The sequence below is a fragment of the Herpailurus yagouaroundi genome, unplaced genomic scaffold, assembly GCF_014898765.1.
Source record: "Herpailurus yagouaroundi ecotype Mexico unplaced genomic scaffold, PumYag 208, whole genome shotgun sequence".
Lineage (NCBI taxonomy): Eukaryota > Metazoa > Chordata > Mammalia > Carnivora > Felidae > Herpailurus > Herpailurus yagouaroundi.
In genome coordinates, this window is record NW_024412439.1 from 5,921,964 (window position 1) to 5,936,084 (window position 14,121).

General features: G+C 49.5%; 1 protein-coding gene across 6 annotated transcripts in view; it reads right to left on the reverse strand.

Annotated features, from left to right (window-relative positions):
• ARHGAP44 (Rho GTPase activating protein 44) overlaps positions 1 to 14,121 on the reverse strand; it is a 185,085-nt gene that overhangs the window by 40,135 nt on the left and 130,829 nt on the right. For all 6 annotated transcript variants that reach the window (XR_005784025.1, XM_040453167.1, XM_040453163.1 and 3 more), the window contains 4 exons: positions 11,765 to 11,882; positions 4,023 to 4,091; positions 1,290 to 1,371; positions 542 to 669 (listed from right to left, as the gene is read on the reverse strand). Coding sequence is in view for 5 of the 6 variants with exons in the window: in XM_040453167.1 (XP_040309101.1) it covers positions 542 to 669; positions 1,290 to 1,371; positions 4,023 to 4,091; positions 11,765 to 11,882 (397 nt within the window). In the remaining variant the exon portion in view is untranslated. The remainder of the gene's footprint in view (positions 1 to 541; positions 670 to 1,289; positions 1,372 to 4,022; positions 4,092 to 11,764; positions 11,883 to 14,121) is intronic.

Consider the following 14,121-nt stretch of genomic DNA (forward strand, 5'->3'; position numbering starts at 1 on the left):
AAGGGGAGAGTGGGGAGGAAGAAGGATGAGAAGGGGGGAGGAGGAGGAAGAGCAGGGAGGAGGAAGAGGAGGGAGGAGGAAGAAGAAGGAGGGGGGAGGAGGAGGGGGGAGAAGGAAGAGGAGGTGAGAGGAGGCAGAGGGGGAGGGGGGAGGAGGAAGGAGCAGGAGGGGGGAGAAGGAGGAGGAGGGGAAGGGGGGAGGAAGAGGAGGAGGGGGAGGAGGGGGGAGAAGGAAGAAGGAGGAGGAGGAGGCAGCAGCCGCAGCATGGCCACGTCCTGCTCAATATGAAGACGGGATCCTGGGGTGTGGCCGGAAGTTCCTCAGGCCAGTGCTATCCACCTCCCACAAGCCTCCCTCCCTCTCTGAAAAGTAAAAGCTTATGGGAGGAAGCAGGACCAGTGTGTGTGCTGGGGAGGGAGGGGGATGCCCCGCATCGTCACACGTCTGCGTGGCTGGGGGCCAGAGAGAAGGAGACCCTGGAGGCTCGGTCACAGGGAGGAAGACCCCTGCTCAGGCGGGGTCGAGCCGCGCCCAGACCTACCTCCTCCTGCATTCCACATTCCAGCAGCATGGTCACACAGGCCTCAATGGGGAAGGCGATCTCCCGGCCGCTGATCATGAGGTGCTCCTCCAAGGGCTTCCCGAAGGAAGGCTTCTCTACCCAGGCCTCTGAGCGGGGCAAGCGAGAGAGGCCAGTGGGCAGTTAGCGAAGGTCACTTGTGCTCGAATACGTCTGCCCTCCGGTCAGATCTTCCTGACCATCAAACACATGGAGGACCAGTTAGGTCCCCGTTTTTGTGGTTTGGGGATGAGGGAGACAGGACTGGGTGGGGCAGACGGCTGGCTAGCTGTGTCCAGACTGCCTGGCCTGCCTCCATGGGGCACAGCCCCCAACGCGTCTCGTCGTGGGGGCCGTGCGTGTGAGTGCGCCATTAGATCAAGGCACCGGCCTCCGAAGTTCCAGAAGCTCAACCTAATGTGGTTCTGTCGGGGCGCTTGGGTGGCTCAGTCGGTTAAACATCCGACTCTTGATTTCAGCTCAGGTCGTGATCTCAGGTTTGTGGGTTCAAGTCCCACATTAGGCTCTGTGCTGAGAGCATGGAGCCTGCCTGGGATTCTCTCTCTCTTTCTGTCTCTTCCCCCCTCTCCCTCGACATAAGTACACTTAAAAATTAAAAAAATAAATAAATAGATGTGGCTCTGTTGAGAGAGCGTAAGGGGGGCTGGAAGACAGGGAACGGTCTAGACTCGCAAGGCCGCCGGGCCCCCCCCCCCCCCAGCTCACTCACCCTGCTGTGCCTTTATCTGGGGCAGCACAGCCTGCAGGAGCGTCAGGGACTTCCTGTGGTATTCCGCCTGCACTTCTATTAGCTGAGAAGACACAAGGACAAGGTTATCGCTCGCGGGAGGGTGGGGCGCACAGGAGGCTGGCCCCGGCGGGGTGCCCTGCGAGGAGGCACGAGTCCCCTGCTCTCTCATCCACCTAATGTGACGGCTGCAGCATGCTTCCCCCCCCCCCCCCCCCCCCGAGCCTCGGCAGCAGAGAACTCGCCAGAGGTGGAAATCTCGGGGAGCCGGAGAACCACGAAGGAACAGGGGGACCACCCCAGGCCGGGAGCCTGACGGAGAGCTAGCCTCCACGGCGACGGGACCTCGCCTGGCACCCCATCCTCCAAGCAAAAGGAGGAAAGCGATAGGAAAACACAAGCAGGAAACGCACTTAGAGATTTGCCTGGAAATTCCGTTTCCCTCGAAGACCGAGCTGTATGCTAGTCTGTATGGATCTTGGTTTCTGTAAGGTGAGTTTATACAGCTCTTTTTTTTTTTTTTTAGTTTTTTTATTTATTTTGAGAGAGACAGAGAGCACGCGAGCGAGCTGGGGAGGGGCATAGAGAGAGAGAGGGAGAGAGAGAGAATATCCCAAGGAGGTTCTGTGTGGTCAGTGCAGAGCCCAACATGGGGCTCGATCCCATGAACCGTGAGATCATGACCTGAGCTGAAACCAAGAGTCAGTCGCTTACCCGACTGAGCCACCCAGGCACCCCTCTGCAAAATGGGTTTGATATGTAAGTGATCAGAAAACGTGTGGCTTGAGACGCCCGGGTGGTTCAGTCGGGTAAGCGACCGACTCTTGGTTTTGGCTCAGGTCGTGGTCTCATGGTTCGTGAGCTCAAGCGCTGTATGAGGCTCCACGTTGACAGCAGGGAGCCTGCTTCGGATATTCTCTCTCTCTCTCTCTCTCCCTCTCCATCTGCCCCTCCCCCCACTCACTCTCTCTCTCAAAACAAACTTAAAAAAAGAAAAAAGAAAAGAAAACGTGTGTGGCTTGATGTAGCATCCTCTGTGAGTACCTTGGCGGTGAAACGGCTTTGGCTCTCGTGATACAACCCCAAAAATCAAATTCTTTCAATTTGCCCACTTTTGACCATCCCACCGCTAAACCAGCGGCTGAAGTGTCCACAAGGGCAGACAAACCCCAGGGAACAACACCATTTCCGAACCCTCACCCCCCCACCCCGCCATCGGGTGTGCGTGCACCAGGGGAAGGGGAGGGAACCACTCTGTTTAAATGCTCAACGCGGACGGTAGATAACCTTGACCTCCGAGTGAAACCTAAAAACTAACATGAGTTTAAAAAAAAAAAAAAATCCGAGCACCAGAATAAATGGTCCATAAGTAGGAAGGAGGCAGTCCAAGGTGGCTTTGGAATGTCAAAAAGGTCATTCATTTAAGAAATTTTAAAATATTACCTCCGTACATATACCCGATGGAATAAACTTGTGAACGTGCTGCTATTTTTAAATAAACCGTCCAGGTTGGAAGGAATATGCTTACCAGTGCTTTTTCAGGATGGAAGGGATTCATCTGAATGTCTGGACCACTCGCCGATCACAGCTGTGACCGGCCCTTGCCTCTGCTACTATGCTTCCATCGTAAACATTCCAGTCCTCTTCCTTCTCCTCTTTACCTTCCTTCCTTATCACCCCATCATTTCCTGGATCATTTAAAGTTTGCATCTTATCCCCCAGAGTTAAAGGCAGGCGAGCTTAACCTGGATTTTTAACTTGTGGTTTTTCTCTCAAGTGTTTTGAATTGTTGCTGGTTTTGTTTTGCTCTGCTTTGTTTTTAAAAAACTACTTTTAACGTTTATTTTTGAGAGAGAGAGAGTGCGAGCAGGGCAGGGGCAGAGAGAGAGAGGGAGACACAGAATCCCAAGCAGGACCCAAGCTCTGAGCTGTCAGCACAGAGCCCGATGTGGGGCCTGAACTCATGAACTGTGAGATCATGACCTGAGCCGAAGTTGGACGCTTAACCGACTGAGCCACCCAGGCGCCCCTGTTCTGTTTTGTTTTTGACTTGCCTTGCACTTACCCTGGTAAAGAGCCAGGGTCTTAATTATTTGGACCAGATTATTCAAGTATGGATGACTCAGACCTGTTTCTTAATCTGCTTTCATCGACGAGAGGCCACCTTAATCATCGTTTACCTACTTGTCATGGTCTTTGGCCAAGATCAAAATTAAAAACAAATATTTGCTGGGGGGTTATCATCTCCTTCCCAAGCTCCCTGTTTACGATAGACCAGGGCGTCTTAACCTTGGCCCGACGGACATTTGGGATGGAGTCACTCTTCGCTGTGGGAGGCTGTCCTGTGCACTGTAAGATGTTCAGCAGCACTCCTGACCCTAGGTGCACCTCCCCCAGTGGTGACAGCCCCAAACGTCTGCAGACATGGCCAGACATCCACTGGAAGAGGGGACAAAATCACCCCTGAGAACCGCTGTTACAGATGACAGAATTGCAATCATCTGCATGGGCGAATGGGTTGAGTTTTACTCTTAGGTTAGTGAAATCCATGCAAAGGGAAATAGAATACAGGATTTATTCACAGACAGAACCATTAAATACCATATTCCTTCCCATAGTGTGTTCCACCATTTGGTTCCACACCCCCTTCCTTCCTGTCCGCACCCTGCCTCTTGGGACCAAATTTTAAGGGCTCTTACCTTTCTGGACCCTTACCGTTTGAAAGTAGTTTGCATAGTCAATTTCTTTGGCCACAAAACTGTACATGTCCGCCGAGAGCTGGTCCTGCGGGAAGGGAAACGCAGCACTGAGGCCAAACATAAAACAATCGAGCAGCTAACGCGTGAGTCTAGACATCACAGGAAGCCTTCACCGCTGAAGGAAGGAGGAGCCTTCACCACTGTGAAATCCCGTTTTTAATAATTCCTGACACATAGCCAAGTTTTCTCATGGGCGTCCCTGTGTCTCCCAACCAGGACTCCAGAGGATGAGTAAGTGTGAAAAGCACACCTAGGCCGGTAGTCTCCCCGGGGATTGTAACACGTGAGCCAGAGTCCAGAGTCAGGAAGGCTGGTGTGGGGGAGTGATGTGCAAATCACTTCCACACATCTCCACGGCCGGCACCCCCTCCGAGGACAAGGGGCGCTCCTGCCCTCCCTGAAATGGCCTGCCACTTCCTTTCCCTGATCCCTGAACCGCTCTGCTCTCCTTCATCCTCAACACTGACTGGTTGGTCACCCGCGTCTGGGCGAGAAGTGGAAACACAACAGTTCGGGGGAAGGTGGCTAAGACAGCTGGGCCGGTTCAAAGCAGGGCTGCGGATTCAACATTGGGAAGAGCGCGGGCTCCGCCCACGTCATGCGCAAGTCTCGGGGTGTTGACCGTCCTGCACCATCCAGCTCTCCGCGGGATCAGGGGGCAGTGGCCTCTTGCTGGATCGGAGTCTGGGGTGCGTTCTCTTTCGAGAGTGGGTCACTTCCATGGAAACGCCCACGGCAAGGGGGCAGTTAATGGTATGTTTTGGGTAGGACCGCAGACTCCGTCACTGAGCATGTCTGTTAGCCTGTCGTGTCTCTGGACTTGTCTGCCCAAGTCAGGTGGTCTCTAGAGTTCCTCCCAGATCTCTGCAAGAGACAGATCTTTACAAGAGACGCTCAGCTGAGCAGAGAAGAACCTATCACGCGTGAGTTGCGGAAACTATGAGAACAGCCCTAGAAAGCGGATCCAGGTGCTGAATGAAGGAAGGCGAGCCACCACATGCTTCAGGAAGAGGCTGTTTCATGGACTGCCCCCCGTTTCCACCAAGCATTCTGCACCAACCTCACAACCCTCAGCCCCCCCGCCCCCCAGCTGCCAATTAAGCCAGGCTCAGTGAGAGCACTGGAACATGAGCAGGGATCTGTTTCCTTTTCCAGGACCCTGGACAAGCAGACACTGTTGAAGCGTTCTTGTACCTACAAGGCACAGAGTTAAGAGGGAAATCTGTTCTTTGGAGAGCTTTAAGCACAGATCAGTCAATGCTACACTTGGTCCAGTTTCAAAGGATGAAGAAAAAGGAAAGAAATGAATTAACATTCTGGGCACCTGGGTGGCTCAGTGGGCTAAGTGTCCCTCTTGGGCTCAGGTCATGATCTCACGATCTGTGAGTTCGAGCCCCACATCGGCTCTGTGCTGACAGCTCAGAGCCTGGAGCCTGCTTCGGATTCTGTGTCTCCCTCTCTCTCTGCCCCTCCCCCACTCATTCTGTCTCTGTCTCTCTCTCTCAAAAATAAATAAACATTAAAAAGATTTTTTTTTTAACATTTATTTATTTTTGAGAGAGAGAGAGACAGAGCATGTACGGGGGAGAGGCAGAGAGAGAGGGAGACACAGAATCCGAAGCAGGCTCCAGGCTCCGAGCCATCAGCCCAGAGCCCGACGCGGGGCTCGAACTCACGGACCGCGAGATTGTGACCTGGCTGAAGTCGGACGCTTAACCGACTGCGCCACCCAGGCGCCCCTAAAAAGATTTTTAAAAAGAAATGAATTAACATTCGTGGGGAAGGAACTAGGTGCCAGGCACGACGTCACATGGAGTTCTCATCTAAACATCTTAGGTAAGTGCTGAATTTGGGGGGAGTGGCTACCAAGAAAGAGTTCAAGGATCTCACCTGCCCATCCTCCACGGTCTTAAATGTGCTTTGCACAGCAGAGGCTTTGTAACTATTTGCTGAATGAGAAATGAAGGTGCAGTAATTTTCCCCATGGGTAAAATGGTTTTTGTTTTTTTAATTTTTTTTTATTATTACGTTACTTCATTTTTGAGAGGCAGAGAGAGACAGAGCACAAGTGGGGAGGGGCAGAGAGAGAAGGAGACAGAATCCAAAGCAGGCTCCAGCCTCTGAGCCCGACGTGGGGCTCGAACCCACGAACTGTGAGATCATGACCCGAGCCGAAGTCGGACGCTTGACCGCCTGAGCCACCCAGGCGCCCCCAGGTAAAATGGGTTCTAAGCCTCAGCTCCCCCTCACCAGAGCTCCCCTACAATGAAAGCCTTTGTAGGTCTGCTGAAGCCAGCAGTTTCTAGAGGAACCAATTTAAGCTGCCATGCCTATGACAGTTTTGGTCAGGAGGCATCCATCACCAGCAGCCGTGAGGGAGGTAGGTCAAGGCAGGGAAGAAACAAGGGGTCGAATGATAAAAATGGCTCAGCACACAGAGGAAAGGCAGGGACCCCTTGAAAGACTAAATGGTACACCTTCAATGACTCAGCATTTGAGCTATGCCAAAAGATGATGTTGGAAAAGTCAGACAGACCATCTGTGGGCATCCTCAGGAACACGAAAGGATTTCTTAAAGGTATAATCGGATTACCGTCTTACTGAGTTAACAACAGTCCCAAATAAGCCGAAATGTAAGAAATGAAAGTGAAAACTAAATCCAATTTCCATTTATGTGAATCATGAGCAAATTTCCTTTATAAAGAAAAGAAAAATCAATCATCACCAGAGTTTAACGTGTTTTAAAAATCATTTGTTTTCTGTTTTCGCGATGAATCCACGCTCGGAAAAAATACAGAGTAAATACCCAAGTTCACCTGCAATCCCACCACACAGAGAAAGCGCTACAAACACACGTGATGTCTGCTCACATTATATCTATTTTCATCAGTCCCACACTTTGTATGGTTGGTTTACAAAAATGGGACCAGACCATGTTGCAGTTTATTCCCCCCCCACCCCCCCAGAGAAACAGTCTTTCTAACGGTCACATGACATTTAATGTATGAATGGACCATATATTGAACAGACCAACCAGTCTGTTGCTGGATACTGTGTTTCTGATTTTTCATTACAACACTTGGAAAGCATGTGTTCGTATAGATTTGCACCCGTCTCTTGATTATTTCCTTAGGATAAATTCTGCAGTTTAAAATTAATTCTGGTTTTGTATTTCCTTATAGTTAAATTTATTTAAAAGAATTTCTTTTTAAGTTTTTATTTACATTTGGGGGGGGGAGGGAGGGAGGGTGAGAGAGAATTCCAAGCAGGTACCACACTGTCAGCACAGAGCCAAATGTGGGGCTTGATCTCATGAACCGTGAGATCATGACCTGAGCCAAAATTAAGAGTTGGACGCTCAACCAACTGAGTCACCCAGGCACCCCGTTCTTATAGTTAAATTAAAAAATATTAGCAAGATTGAGTTGGGATATTAGGGATTTTAGTTAAAAAAAAAAAAAAAGACACCTAGGCATAGCATAGCATATTCAAACTTCAGAAAATCAAAAACAAAGAAAAAATACTGAAAGAAGCCAGAGGTTAAAAATGTTTTAGCAGAACGCAAGATAAGAATTACATCTGACCTCTCCTCAGAAAACATGCAAAGCCAGAAGAGGGTAGAGTAAAATATTTAAAGTATGGAGAAGAGGGGAAAAAAAAAAAAGCCCACCAACCTAGAAATCCATACACTGCAAAATTACTTTCAAAAGGGACTTAAAGAGGAATGCCTGAGTGGCTCCGTTGGTTAAGCGCCCAACTTCAGCTCAGGTCATGATCTCATGGCTCATGAGTTCGAGCCCCACATCGGGCTCTGTGCTGACAGCTCAGAGCCTGGAGGCTGCTTAGATTCTACATCTCCCTCTCTCTCTCTACCCCTCCCCTACTCATGCTCTGTCTCTCTCTCTCAAAAATAAGTAAAACATTAAAAAAAATTTTTTTAAAGGGATTTGAAGACATTTACAGGATTTGTTGCCAGCAGACCTGTCTTATAAGAAATGTGTGAAAAAAAATGTTCTTTAAGACAGAATGAAAAAGATAAAGGTCAGAAACTCAGACGCTCACAAAGAAAGGACGAGCATTAGCGAAGGACTAAGTGAAGATACCATAAAACTTTTATTTTTCTCATGCTTAATCTACGGGATAAATTTGCAAGCAACAATGTACTTACGCATATGTGAACGTATCCATGCATTGAGATAAACACACATGATTGCACGGTGTATGATTACATGGATACAGTCATATAAACACACTTGTGCTTACGAATGCTTACGTACAAGTCAGTGGAAGAAACCAGGGGTATTTTCTCACTGAGACATACTTGCCTTCCCATATAGTTATGGGAAGTTACTATATACTTCCCATATAGTTATGGGAAATGCTAAACAGCTCTTCCAAAGTGGACTTGGATGCGTGATAAATATATATTGCAAATGGGCTCCCACTAAAAACATAAACCCTAAGAAAAGTATAATTAATAGGCTGAGAAAGGAGAAAAAGCAAAGCCACCTGAAAGCCTAAAGTGAAGCCTCAAAAGGCAGAAACTCTGAGAGCAAAAATAGTAACAGAGAAGAAGAGAAACAAATAGAAAACAGGAAGAATTATGGTAGGTATTACCATATTCAACAATCACTTAAACATCAATGGTCTAAATACACCAATTCAAAGATTGTTGGGGCTCAGTCGGTTCAGCCTCTGACTCTTAGATCTTGGCTCAGGTCATGCTCTCACAGTTTGTGGGTTCAAGCCCCGTGTCGGGCTCTTTGCTGACAGCTTGGAGCCTGGAGCCTGCTTCGGAGTCTGTGTCTCCCTCTCTCTCTGCCCCTCCCCCGTTCACGCTCTATCTCTAGCTCTCAAAAATAAACATTAAAAAAAAAATTTTTTTTAACAACATGCTATTAAATAACCCAATTGAAAAGTGGACAAAAGACCTGCACAAACACATCACCAAAGAACATAGCCGGATAGCAAGTAAGTGCATGAGAAAATGTTCATCATCTTGTGTCGTTAGGGAAGTACAATTTAGAACAACAAGGAGAGACCACTGTACCTCTGCTGAAATGCCCAATATTCAAAACACAGACCGGGCCAAATGCTTTAACCTTGAGGTGGAAGATGCCTGGAATCTTAAACCCCGTGCAAGGGAAACATACATATAAACAAGTTTTTAATGGCAGACATCAACAAAAGACTAACCACAGACTGGAAAATGACTTGGGACACAACAGGTAGAAGAAAGTTGAATACCCCGAATATGCGGGGAACATCTATAAACTGGCATTTAAGGAAAGTAGAAATGTTAGTTCAAATGCCAACAAAAATAGGCAATTAGAGGGGCACCTGGGTGGCTCAGTTAAGCGTCCAACTTTGGCTCAGGTCATGATCTTGCGGTTTGTGGGTTTGAGCCCCACATCGGGCTCTGTGCTGACAGCTCGAAGCCTGGAGCGTGTTTCAGATTCTGTGTCTCCCTCTCTCTCTGCCCCTCCGCTGCTCATGCTGTGTCTCTCTCTCTCTCAAAAATAAAGACACATTAGGGGCGCCTGGGTGGCGCAGTCGGTTAAGCGTCCGACTTCAGCCAGGTCACGATCTCGCGGTCCGTGAGTTCGAGCCCCGCGTCAGGCTCTGGGCTGATGGCTCAGAGCCTGGAGCCTGTTTCCGATTCTGTGTCTCCCTCTCTCTCTGCCCCTCCCCCGTTCATGCTCTGTCTCTCTCTGTCCCAAAAATAAATAAACGTTGAAAAAAAAAATTTTTTTTTTTAAATAAAGACACATTAAACAAATTTGAAAATAAATATCGGTGAGCAGGGGGACTTGGTCATCCTCTCTGGAAGCAAAAGGGTTGCTGGGCAGGAATGGGGCGGGGGGGGGGAATTACTGGTGCTTTTCTTGATATGTTTTTGTACTTTTTCACTGGTTATGGTAAATTGTATCACTTTTTTAACCCTTGAAGAGGAAACTAACATAGTTTTTGGTAAAAATAACAATTGTAAAAAGGCATGGACCAATGAAGGTATTAGAGTTCTGTTCTGATGTAGTTGGATAGTCCTATCCAGCACCCCCTCGACACCACCGTCTCTTGTGTGTTAAGGTATAATTTTGTAAGAAACAAGATTCTTTAAAAAAAAGGTTTTTTTTTTAATGTTTTTATTTATTTTTGAGAGAGAGACAGAGCACAAGCAGGGGAGGGTCAGAGAGAGAGAGGAGGACAGAGAATCTGAAGCAGGCTCCAGGCTCTGAGCTGTCAGCACAGAGCCTGACGCGGGGCTCGAACTCGTGAACCGTGAGATCGTGACCTAAGCCAAAGTCAGACACTTAACTGACTGAGCCACCCAGGTGCCCCAAGAAACAAGATTCTTACCTAAGGAACACACTGCCACGTTACGATGGCAAATGAGCTGTACTTACTCACGAGGAGTCCTGGATCTGATGAAGGATTTCAAAGTTTTACTTTGCTGGATTCCATAGCATTGCAGCTGGAGAGAGCATGAGTCCTTGACAGATTGGCTGGCCAGTGTTGCTAATTTCCAGAGAGAAACGCTATCTGACCCTGAACGTCACCTGAATGCAAGGTCAAAGCCACCTGCGCTGTAAAAGGATGCGCCCACGGGCCAGCGGACGAGACTAGAAAAGGCCACAAAGATCAGAGATGGCTGCATGCAAAGTGGCTATTCTCCGCTAAAAGCGCAGGAGATAAAGACACCTGGTTCCCAGCATACTTCCAGGAACAGGACACGCTTGTTCCTTGGATCTAAACCCAAACGGACCTGAGCGCACGTGTACAGACGTGCATAGACTGTTCCCCGGCTCTGAACCCAAAGGGACCTGAGCGCAAGTATACAGACGTGCATAGACTGTTCCTCGCACTGAAGCCAAACGGACCTGAGCGCACGCATACAGATGTGCATAAAATGTTCCTTGGACTTAAAGCCAAATGGACCTGAGCGCACGTATACAGATTTGCATAGACTGTTCGTCGGCTCTAAACCCAAACGGGCCTCAGCGCACGTATACAGACGTGCATAGCCTGTTCCCCGGATCTGAACCCAAACGGACCTGAGCGCACGCATACAGATGTGCACAGACACAGAGCTCCATAAACGGCACATTGCCAATTAACGCCTATCAGCTCCAAGACACCTACTCCTCAGAACGAGACATTCCTCTCTCTTAAACCAGAGGGAACGTCTCTCGTCCATGACTATCTCCTCGGTCAGCATTCCAGCCTCATCATTAACTGTGTCCTGGGAGGCGAGAGACGGATAAAAGGGCTCAGGGAGTATTAAAGGGTGAACCAGAAGCTAAACAATTTAATACCGGCAGTGAGTCAAGGTTCGCCTACGGTCTAGATTCTCAACTGTTCTTTCCAGCCCGGAATCCATCCTGTGGGACTCAGAGCGCCCTACAAACGCTTCGCATGGAGGCCAAGGCCATTTCCTCTTTGCCTGCCACGCAGGAACCCTGTTCATAACCCACCACTGCCACCAACCCCACCCCAGTCTAGGTCGCCTCAAAGCCCCAGCTCTTAGGGCTCATCCTGGCTCTGGGGATGCCCGTGGGCAAGCCTGGGGACGTTCAGTCCAACCAGACGTCACCCTTAGGGTTTTCCTACAACTCCGGTGAAGAATCAGGGACTCCCTGAGGGCTCCCCCATCTATCCCGGTGAGGAGGAGCAAAGCGGGGGGGGGGGGGGGGCGGGTACCCTGCAAATCTCCACTCGGTTGGCGGCCTCGTCCATCTCTTCCCTGAGGGCGTCAGCTTTGGCACCTGCGGGCTGCAAGCTGCCGGACAAACCTAAAGACTTCGACGTCTGCTGCCACCTGGTGGAAAACAGGAGAAAAAGAGGAGACGTGTGAGACAGGCCGAGCCCTGGGGTATCACGGGGACACCGAGAGAAGAGCCGGTTAGGGACGTTCCCCAGGAGGCCCCGGGCGGTAGCTGCTGGACACAGAGGATCAGCCGCCCCGTTCGGACAAGGGCGGGCATTCCCCGGATTGTGCCCCACGTTCCCCTGAACACCAAGGATCACACAGGACCACCACCGGTGCTTCCTCTGAAGCACAGGGCTGGCTGTCCCTTTCTGGCCCCTGACTGTCCCGCGGACTCCGAGTCTGGAGACGCTCACTGACTTGGCTGCAGCCGAAACCGTGGCGAGCTGAGAGCACGGGCAGTTAAGCTCAAAGACGAATCTGAAAGCGAAAGCCTCTGCCAGCCAGCACGGAAAGCTTGCTGTCAACATTGAGAGGCGGCGCTCATATTTCCTTAAACGTTTCTTTTTTCGCGGACAAGACCTGCCGTCGGAGGCAGGCGCTGGGGGCAGGCTGGGTGGCGAAGCTGCTGCCCTGGCGTGATCAGGGAGATACCCACAAAGCAGCCCCCCGGAAGGAAGGCTCCGATGACCCTAGATGGTAGCGGGTGTCGCGGGGTCAGCAGCGGGTTCCTCGTGTGATCAGGACGTCAGGACAGCCAACACCTGTCTGCAGGCTAACACCGGCCTGAAAATCGGGGTGGGGAGGGGCAGCGAGGGGAAGGGGGCCCTGGTGGGGGTCACTGCCCAGACTGCAGTGCAGCTGTGTTTCAGGGGGGCTCATGGGGCCCAAGCTGCCAGATGTCTCAATTGTCAAGAGAAGCTGGCAACTGTCACAGGAACCCTCCTGATGAAATATGGCAACAGGTTAAATAGTTTCTCTCTTTTTTTTTAAGTTTATCTGTTTATTTTGAGAGAGACGGAGAGAGACTCCCAAGCAGGCTCCGCACTGTCAGCACAGAGCCTGATGTGGGTCTCGACCTCACAAACCATGAGATAACGACCTGAGCCGAAAGCAAGACTCAGACGCTGAATCAAATGAGCCAACCCGGCACCCCTAAATACTTTTTAAAAATTTATTTATTTTGAGGGGTGGGGCAAGTGGGGGAGGGACAGAGAGAGAGGGAGAGAGAGAGAAAATCCCAAGCAGGCTCCATACTGTTAGCGCGGAGTCTGAGGTGGGGCTCGATCTCGCAGACCGTGAGATCACAACCTGAGTGGAAACCAAGAGTTGGATGCTTGACCGACTGAGCCATCCAGGCGCCCCTAAATAATTTCTCTCAAACACCATACAGGCCAATAGCATACAGACCAAACTGGACGGCCCTGCAGGTACCATTTGGCTCTCACGCCATCCAACACAAAGGCAAAAGATAACGTGACCCTCACTTTGAGAGTCACAATCTCTTCTTACCCTCAGGACATACAGAGGGGTCCAAGGCTGTGACACAAGAAGAGGAAATAATAGTCATCTTTGCTATTAACAAAATAACAACAACAACAACAACAACGGATTCTGTATTCCTTAGAGAAATGCATTCACGGGAAAATTACTTAAAAAGGCTTTGGGACGTCAAGCTGGCTTGAAGGTCCAGAGACGGACACACAGGTCTTGGGAACCATTCCTCGCTCAAGAAAAGAATTCAAGGCAAAATTGAAAGGAAATACTCTACTCAAAGATGTTTCAAAATCTAAACTAACAGATAAGGATTAATACAAATTCCTGGGGAATTGTTTCTCATAAAATGGTTTGTCCTACAGAAAGGATACACTTAGTAGACATCCGGAGGTTTGTTTAAGCATTTGAAACAAAGTATTAAAGTGTTGTGGATGGGGTGCTTGGGTGGCTCAGTTAAGCGTCTGACTTCAGCTCAGGTCAGGATCTCACGGTTTGTGAGTTCCAGCCCCTCGTCCGGCTCTGTGCTGACAGCTCAGAGCCCGGAGCCTGCTTCGGATTCTGTGTCTCCCTCTCTCTCTGTTCCTCCCCCGATCTCACTCTCTCTCAAAAATAAATACAGTGTTTAAAAAATTTAACAAAAAAATAAATTTTAAAAATAAAGCATTGTAGGGCTTTCAAATAAAATAGGAGACTCCATGGATGTCATTTAGATCACTGATAATGAATAGGGTAGATTATGACATCAAGCTCTGGGGCGCCTGGCTCGCTCAGTCAGTGGAGCATGTGGCTCTCGTTCTCAGGGTTGTGAGTTCAAGCCCCACCTTGGGCGTGAGCCTACTTTAATATATATATA